This window comes from Amphimedon queenslandica, unplaced genomic scaffold, assembly GCF_000090795.2.
Source record: "Amphimedon queenslandica unplaced genomic scaffold, v1.1 AMPQUscaffold_12646, whole genome shotgun sequence".
Classification (NCBI taxonomy): Eukaryota; Metazoa; Porifera; class Demospongiae; order Haplosclerida; family Niphatidae; genus Amphimedon; species Amphimedon queenslandica.
In genome coordinates, this window is record NW_003547118.1 from 18,207 (window position 1) to 27,746 (window position 9,540).

Genomic DNA, 9,540 nt, shown 5'->3' on the forward strand with positions numbered 1-9,540 from the left:
ACCTTGAGGGGGAATTACTGACCAATTTTGCACTTTTATAATCATTTGCAAAATTACAACCTGCCAATTAATAAACAAAAATGTTACAATTACCCAAAATTCCCCTCCAGTATTACCAGCTGTCCTATTATTAGTTATTTTATTTATTTTATAGTCAAAGCCATTGTTAGAGTTTCAGCTCCAGACTGATCCCAATAATGGAGACAGTTACTTCACTTGTGTGGTCTTCCCTCAACAAGGAATAGAAACACCTTACGATGCACTTATTATATAAGGATATGATAATACTGATAACTTTATGAGAATTAAGTTTGAGCTGATTCCGACCAAGTTTGGATTTTCTAAAGTTACTCAAAAATCAGACAAAAGTCTCTGTACTATACTATAGGGATTTTTGAAAAATTTCACAATAAGTGACAAGTAGAAAATTTCTGAGTTTTATTACATTTCCTGATGCATATACATGTACTTATGCAGTGTAGAGAGATTGAGCAGATTCCGATCAAGTTTGGATTTTCTATGATTTTTTAAAGTTGCTCGAAAATTGGACAAAAGTCCCTGTACTATAGTACAGGGATTTTTGTAAAATTTCACAAAAATTGACACATAGTAAATTCCTGAATTTTATTACATTTCCTGATGCATATACATGTACTTATGCAGTGTAGAAAGTTTGAGCTGATTCTGATAAAGTTTGGATTTTCTATGATTTTTTAAAGTTGCTTCAAAATTGGACAAAAGTCCCTGTACTATAGTACAATCATTTTTCAAAAATTTCACAAAAAATGACAAGTAGAAAATTCCTCAATTTTATTACATTTCCTGATGCATATACATGTACTTATGCAGTGTAGAAGGATTGAGGAGATTCCGATCAAGTTTGGATTTTTTATGATTTTTTAAAGTTCGTTCAAAAATTGGACAAAACTCCCTGTACTATAGTACAGGGATTTTTCAAAAATTTCACAAAAAATGACAAGCAGAACATTTCTGAGTTTTATTACATTTCCTGATGCATATACATGTACTTATGCAGTGTAGAGAGATTGAGCAGATTCCGATTAAGTTTGGATTTTTTATGATTTTTTAAAGTTGCTCCAAAATTGGACAAAAGTCCCTGTACTATAGTACAGAGATTTTTCAAAAATTTCACAAAAAATGACATGTAAAAAATTCCTCAATTTTATTACATTTTTGAATGCATATACATGTACTTATGCTGTGTAGAAAGATTGAGCTGATTCCGATCACAGTTGGATTTTCTATGATTTTTTTAAAGTTGCTCGAAAATTAGACAAAAGTCCATGTACTATAGTACAGGGATTTTTGTAAAATTTCACAAAAACTGACACATAGTAAATTCCTCAATTTTATTACATTCCCTGATGCTTATACATGTACTTATGCAGTGTAGAAAGATTGAACAGAGTCTGATCACATTTGGATTTTCTATGAATTTTTAAAGTTTGCCTCAAAATCCGACAAAAGTCCCTGTACTATGTACAGGGATTTTTGTAAAATTTCAAAAAAATTGACAAGTAGAAAATTCCTCAATTTTATTACATTTCCTGATGCATATAGATGTACTTATGCTGTGTAGAAGTTTGAACTGATTCCTGTGATTAATTCCAATGAAATGTCTACTGGAGATTTATTCTTGCTACAATTTTGACTCTGGCTGGGACTTAGAATAGTAATGGTTTCCTACTTGGTACACTAATTCTCACTGAAACTTTGAAGAAAGAATACTGGGATCTTTATTCTATAATACTGATCACACCCACCAACCTTTTCAGATCAGCTAGCCCAGTATAATAACAATAACAACAACAAGTGACTACGAGGGCATATACACAATGAATGACAATAAAAATAATAAATAGTTACACAAATAGTCCACTGGTCTAAGAAAATGTAATTTTGACAATGCTTCCATCAGAGACCTTCACGAGTGAGTCGATAATGTCCTCGGTGAACAGAACCGATGATTGAGACGAGATGGGGTGGTCTGAGTGGATGTGAGTTAGAAATGATGTATCAAACGGCTGACCACACATATAGCAGTGTATATTCTAACCAGATGGATGAGCTAATATTCTAATGATCTTCTGTAGGGTACAGGTACCTTTAGGACCATGGTCAAGACTCAAGAGCTTCATCCCAAATCCTAAGCCATGAAATCTCACATGATACCTCACCAATAAGAGTAGTAGTTGGGTGTCCCTTAGCTTTAGATAGGAGTTGATTTCTGTCACGATCAAGTATGGTGTCTTTAGACTTCATAGCAACATAGTATCAGGTTCCTTTAGACACTCATCTAGGGCACTGGACTCAAGACCCAGATGGTGCTCCAGTAATCGGCATTGCTGAACAATGGAGACTCCCAGAGGATCAGTGATGAGACTAGGAGTGAGTATCTGTGCGCTGAGGTTAGTAGATGTATCTTTAGTTAGTAGTTTAGACAGGAATTTCAATTTTCTAATTAGCAGTTTAGCACATGACTGGCAAAAGAGAGCAGCATTGTCTGCTGCGCATGCGCAGATCCCCTGTATAAAGGAATGGGCCAACCTGAAAGCTGCTCGAGCTGAGGAAGTCTTAGTTAATTAGTGGGTGTGGCCAGCATTGTCTGCTGCGCATGCGCAGATCCCCTGTATAAAGAAATAGGCCAACCTGAAAGCTGCTCGAGCCGAGGAGGATCTTCTAGTGACCGGATATTGCGCAATGCATCAAAGGGATTGCTCACTGTGCAAGCCCATGCATGCCCCGGGCAAGCCCATGTCATGCCCTGGGCTTGCCCGTACAGTAGCCTTTCAATTAATTGTGATCTGCGCATGCGCAGATCCCCCTGTATAAAGGAATGGGCCAACCTGAAAGCTGCTCGAGCTGAGGAGGTCTGAGTTAATTGGTAGGTGTGGTTAATGATTGTGGCCCATCCTACATACTATTGAAGATGTCTAGTGTAAGGAGACTTATTTATGTTAACAAATTGACTTTGGCTGGGACTTAAACTATTAAAGGACCTTCTTTCTTGATGTCTTTGGGGGACGGGGGCCGTCTTTTACTATCATTGGGGACTTGTACACAATCCTAGCCTGTCCGAGGCTTCCCTCATCCATTACAAATGTAATTACACTATAGATCAATACTGTATATAATATTGTGTATGTATAACTCATAAGCATGAGTTTTACTGTATTACTGAACATGTACAATTAGGTAAAGTACGGTTTAAAATACAGTACAGTACTGTTTTAAATGCTGTATATTAGTGTTTTTACTGTTCTATTTATAGTGAGATGGACTTTGATGTAGACTAATAAAGTCTTACTCTTTTTCAAGATGATAGATCATCCTTTACCAAGATAGGACAGCTTTTATTCATTATATCTTTTTAATTGTACAACATTACTGTATATACTGAGATATTTAACTATTGTTTAATTACTGTGTGGTGTGTAGACTGTTTTACCTGTATTTTAGTGTAGTATCAAGTTTATTATAACAATAACAGTGACTGTTTAGCTAACTATTAGGTGTGATGATGGCAGTAGTGTCGTTATTATTCAAAGAATGCATTATTAATCAATGCATTAAGGAGATGCATGTGCAGAAGGTTGAGTGGTGTCTACTGTGCATGCGCAGACCTCCTGTGTGAAGGAATGGGCCAACTTACTGTAAGTAACATACCATCTTTACAAAAATGACCAAAAAATAACTCCAAACTTTTATTACATTTTCTGTTACATATTGATGTTTTTATGCTGTGTAGAAAGATTTAGTTGATCCCAATCAAGTTTTGATTTTTTATGATTTTTAAAAGTTGCTCCAAAATCGGACAAAAGTCCCTGTATATAGTACAGGGATTCATGTAAAACTTCGTAAAAATTGACAAATAGAAAATTCTTCAATTTTATAACATTTCCTGATGCATATACATGTACTTATGCAGTGTACAGAGATTGAGCAGATTCCAATCAAGTTTGGATTTTTTATGATTTTGTGAAGTTTCTGAAAAATCGGACAAAAGTCCCTGTACTATAGTACAGGGATTTTTGTAAGTTTTCTCAAAAATTGACAAGTAGAAAATTTCTCAATTTTATTACAATTCCTGATGCAAATAGATGTACTTATGCTGTGTAGAAGTTTGAGCTGATTCCTGTGATTAATTCCATTAAAATGTCTACAGGAGATTTATTCTTGCTACAATCTTGACTCTGGCTGGGACTTAGAAAAGTAATGGTTTCTTATTTGGTACACCAATTCTCACTGAAACTTTGAAGAAAGAATACTGGGATCTCTATTCTATAATACTGGTCACACCCACCAACCTTTTCAGATCAGCTAGCATGCTATGCTCAGAAGGTTGGTGGGTGTGCCAAGTATTGTCTACTGCGCATGCGCAGATCCTCCTGTATTGTCTAATGCGCATGCGCAGATCTCCTGTATAAATGAATGGGCCAACCTGAAAGCTGCTCGAGCTGAGGAGGTCTGAGTTGATTGGTGGGCGTGGTTAAGGATAATGGCCAATTTACACAGTGCAAATCAAGGAGACTTATTGTCCGGATTATGGCTGAGACTTAAAATATCAAATGACTGTCTTTCAGACTCTTTCTTAATGTCTTTGGGCGACGGGACGTCTTTCACTATCATTGGGGACTTGTACTCAATCCTGGCCTGTCCGAGGCTTACCTTATCCATTACAACTGTTGTTACCGAGTTAAATACACTATAGATCAATACTGTATTGTGTATGTATAACTACTGTATAAGCTTATGAGTTTTACTGTATTACTGAACTTGTACAATTAGGTAAAGTACAGTTTAACTGCTGTATATTAGGGTTGTTACTGTTCTATTTTTAGTGAGATGGACTCTGATGTACACTAATGAAGTCTTACTCCTTCTCAAGGTGATGGATCATCTTTTACCAAGATAGGACAGCTTATATTCATTATATCTTTTTAATTGTACAACATTACTGTATATACTGAGATATTTAGCTGTTGTTTAATTACTGTGTGGTGTGTAAACTGATTTACCTGTATTTTAGTGTAGTATCAAGTTTATTATAACAATAACAATGACTATTTAGCTAACTATTAGGTGTGATGATGGCAGTAATGTTGTTATTACTCAAAAAATGTATGATTAATAAATGCATTAAGGAGATTGTGCAATACTTCTGTGCCTGTGCAGAAGGTTGAGTGGTGTCTACTGCGCATGCGCAGGCCTCTTGTGTAAAGGAATGGGCCAACTTACTGTAAGTAACATACCATCTTTACAAAAATGGCCAAAAAATCATTCCAAATTTTTATTACATTTTCTGATACATATTGATGTCCTTATGCTGTGTAGAAAGATTCAGTTGATTTCAATCAAGTTTGGATTTTCTATAATTTTTTAAAGTTGCTCAAATATTGGACAAAAGTCCCTGTACTATAGTACAGGGATTTTTGTAAAATTTCACAAAAAATGACAAGTAGAAAATTCCTCAGTTTTATTACAATTCCTGATGCATATACATGTACTTATGCAGTGTAGGGAAGTTGAACTGATTCCAATCAGGGTTGGATTTTTTATGATTTTTAAAAGCTGCTCCAGAATCGGGCAAAAGTCCCTGTACTATAAGTACATGGATTTTTGGAAAATTTCAATAAAATTGACAAGTGAAAAATTCCTGAATGTTATTACATTTTTCAATGCATATACATGTACTTATGCTGTGTAGGGAAATTGAGGTGATTCCGATCAAGTTTGGGTTTTTTATAATTTTCTATAGCTGCTTCAAAATCAGGCAAAAGTCCCTGTACTATAGTACTGGGATTTTTGGAAAATTTCAATAAAATTGACAAGTGAAAAATGCCCCAGTTTTATTACATTTTCTGATGCATATACTTGTACTTACGTTGTCTAATGAAGTTGAGCTGATTCCGATCAAGTTTGGATTTTTTATGATTTTTTAAAAGATGCTGTATATTTGTACCATGTTTGAACTGATTGTTAGTGGGTGTTCCCGGTATTGTCTACTGCGCATGCGCAGATTCCCCTGTATAAATGAATGGGCCAACCTGAAAGCTGCTCGAGCTGAGGAGGTTAGAGTTAATTGGTAGGTGTGGTTAATTATTATGGCCCATCCTACATTGTAGTGAAGATGTGTGGCTTATTCTTGTTAACAAATTGACTCTGGCTGGGACTTAAAGTATTAAAGGACCTTCTATCTCGATGTCTTTGGGCGACGGGACATCTTTCACTATCATTGGGGACTTGTTGTACTCAATCCTGGCCTGTCCGAGGCTTACCTTATCCATTACAACTGTAGTTACCGAGGTAAATACGCTATAGATCAATACTGTATTGTGTATGTATAACTACTGTATAAACTTATAAGTTTTACAGTATTACTAAACGTGTACAATTAGGTAAAGTACGGTTTAAAATACCGTACAATACTGTTTTAACTGCTGTATATTAGTGTTTTTACTGTTCTACTTATAGTGAGATGGACTTTGATGTACACTAATGAAGTCTTACTCCTTCTCAAGGAGATGGATCATGTTTTACCAAGATAGGACAGATTATTTTCATTATATCTTTTTAATTGTACAACATTACTGTATAATAGTTATACTGAGATATTTAGCTGTTGTTTAATTAGTAATTAAATTGTGGTGTGTAAACTGTTCCCGGTATTTTCTACTGCGCATGCGCAGATCTCCCTGTATAAGTGAATGGGCCAACCTGAAAGCTGCTCGAGCTGAGGAGGTCTGAGTTAATTGGTAGGTGTGGTTAATGATTATGGCCCATCCTACATTGTAGTGAAGATGTGTGGCTAATTCTTGTTAACAAATTGACTCTGGCTGGGACTTAAAGTATTAAAGGACCTTCTTTCTCGATATTTTTGGGCGACGGGCCGTCTTTCACTATCATTGGGGACTTGTTGTACTCAATCCTGGCCTGTCCGAGGCTCACCTTATCCATTACAACTGTAGTTACCGAGGTAAATACGCTATAGATCAATACTGTATTGTGTATGTATCACTACTGTATAAGCTTATGAGTTTTACTGTATTACTGAACGTGTACAATGAGGTAAAGTACGGTTTAAAATACAGTACAATACTGTTTTAACTGCTGTATATTAGTGTTTTTACTGTTCTGTTTATAGTGAGATGGACTTTGATGTACACTAATGAAGTCTTACTCCTTCTCAAGGAGATGGATCATCTTTTACCAAGATAGGACAGCTTATATTCATTATATCTTTTTAATTGTACAACATTACAGTATAATAATTATACTGAGATATTTAGCTGTTTTTAATTAGTAATTACTGTGTGGTGTGTAAACTGTTCCCGGTATTTTCTACTGCGCATGCGCAGATCTCCCTGCATAAATGAATGGGCCAACCTGAAAGCTGCTCGAGCTGAGGAGGTCTGAGTTAATTGGTAGGTGTGGTTAATGATTATGGCCCATCCTACATTGTAGTGAAGATGTGTGGCTTATTCTTGGTAACAAATTGACTCTGGCTGGGACTTAAAGTATTAAAGGACCTTCTTTCTCGATATTTTTGGGCGACGGGCCGTCTTTCACTATCATTGGGGACTTGTTGTACTCAATCCTGGCCTGTCCGAGGCTTACCTTATCCATTACAACTGTAGTTACCTAGGTAAATACACTATAGATCAATACTGCATTGTGTATGTATAACTACTGCATAAGCTTATGAGTTTTACTGTATTACTGAACGTGTACAATTAGGTAAAGTACGGTTTAAAATACAGTACAATACTGTTTTAAGTGCTGTATATTAGTGTTTTTACTGTTCTATTTATAGTGACATGGTTTTTGATGTACACTAATGAAGTCTTACTCCTTCTCTAGGTGATGGATCATCTTTTACCAAGATAGGACAGCTTATATTCATTATACCTTTTTAATTGTACAACATTACTGTATATACTGAGATATTTAACTGTTGTTTAATTACTGTGTAGTGTGTAGACTGTTTTACCTGTATTTTAGTGTAGTATCAAGTTTATTATAACGTGACTATTTAGCTAACTATTAGGTGTGATGATGGCAGTAGTGTCGTTATTACTGAAAACAATGTATTAATTAAGGAGATATGCGCAATACTTTTGTGCATCCGCAGAAAGTTGAGTGGTGTCTACTGCACTTGCGCAGACCTCCTGTGTAAAGGAATGGGCCAACTTACTGTAAGTAACATATCATCTTTACAAAAATGGCCAAAAAATCACTCCAAATTTTTATTACATTTTCTGATACATATTGATGTCCTTAAGCTGTATAGGGAAGTTGAGCTGATTCCGATCAAGTTTGGATTTTTTATGATTTTTTATAGTTGCTCCAGAATCGGACAAAAGTCCCTGTACTATAGTACAGTCATTTTAAAAAAATTTCAAAAAAATTGACAAGTGAAAAATTCCTGAATGTTATTACATTTTCTGATGCATATACATGTACTTATGTAGTGTACAGAAGTGGAGCTGATTCCCATTAAGTTTGGATTTTTCATGATTTTTTTAAAGATGCTGTATATTTGTACCATGTTTGAACTGATTGTTAGTGGGTGTTCCCGGTATTGTCTACTGCGCATGCGCAGATCCTCCTGTATAAATGAATGGGCCAACCTGAAAGCTGCTCGAGCTGAGGAGGTCTGAGTTAATTGGTAGGTGTGGTTAATGATTATGGCCCATCCTACATTGTAGTGAAGATGTCTGGCTTATTTTTGTTAACAAATTGACTCTGGCTGGGACTTAAAATATTAAAGGATTTTTTTCTTGATGTCTTTGGGCGACGGGACATCTTTCACTATCATTGGGGAGTTGTACTCAATCCTGGCCTGTCCGAGGCTTACCTTATCCATTACAACTGTAGTTACCGAGGTAAATACACCATAGATCAATACTGTATTGTGTATGTATAACTACTGTATAAGCTTGTGAGTTTTACTGTATTACTGAACGTGTACAATTAGGTAAAGTACTGTTTAAAATACAGTACAATGCTGTTTTAACTGCTGTATATTAGTGTTTTTACTGTTCTATTTATAGTGAGATGGACTTTGATGTACACTAATGAAGTCTTACTCCTTCTCAAGGAGATAGATCATCTTTTACCAAGATAGGACAGCTTATATTCATTATATCTTTTCAATTGTACAACATTTCTGTATAATAATTGTACTGAGATATTTAGCTGTTGTTTAATTAGTAATTACTGTGTGGTGTGTAAACTTTTCCCGGTATTTTTTACTGCGCATGCGCAGATCCCCCTGTATAAATGAATGGCCAACCTGAAAACTGCTGGAGCTGAGGAGGTCTGAGTTGATTAGTGGGCGTGGTTAAGGGTGTTCCCGATATTTTTACTGCGCATGCGCAGATCCCCCTGTATAAATGAATGGGCCATCCTGAAAGCTGCTCGAGCTGAGGAGGTCTGAGTTGATTGGTGGGCGTGGTTAAGGATAATGGCCAATTTACACAGTGCGAATCAAGGAATATCAATGGACTGTCTTTCCTA

At 35.8% G+C, this 9,540-nt stretch overlaps 1 protein-coding gene and 3 long non-coding RNA genes across 4 annotated transcripts in view; all 4 read left to right on the top strand.

Annotated features, from left to right (window-relative positions):
* The window catches only part of LOC109587225 (leucine-rich repeat-containing protein 1-like), a 3,307-nt gene extending 2,985 nt beyond the window's left edge, over positions 1 to 322 (top strand). The window contains exon 9 of the mRNA XM_020003464.1: positions 155 to 322. Within this exon, the coding sequence (XP_019859023.1) occupies positions 155 to 274 (120 nt within the window). The 3' untranslated portion in view covers positions 275 to 322. The remainder of the gene's footprint in view (positions 1 to 154) is intronic.
* Positions 323 to 6,111: 5,789 nt separating this feature from the next.
* LOC109587226 (uncharacterized) lies at positions 6,112 to 6,663 on the top strand. Its single transcript, XR_002187481.1, has 2 exons — positions 6,112 to 6,327; positions 6,496 to 6,663. It is a non-coding gene; the product is annotated as an uncharacterized LOC109587226 (long non-coding RNA).
* A 783-nt stretch (positions 6,664 to 7,446) lies between these two features.
* LOC109587228 (uncharacterized) lies at positions 7,447 to 8,045 on the top strand. Its single transcript, XR_002187483.1, has 2 exons — positions 7,447 to 7,666; positions 7,882 to 8,045. It is a non-coding gene; the product is annotated as an uncharacterized LOC109587228 (long non-coding RNA).
* A 632-nt stretch (positions 8,046 to 8,677) lies between these two features.
* On the top strand, positions 8,678 to 9,256 carry LOC109587227 (uncharacterized). Its single transcript, XR_002187482.1, has 2 exons — positions 8,678 to 8,906; positions 9,075 to 9,256. It is a non-coding gene; the product is annotated as an uncharacterized LOC109587227 (long non-coding RNA).
* Positions 9,257 to 9,540: the final 284 nt, after the last annotated feature.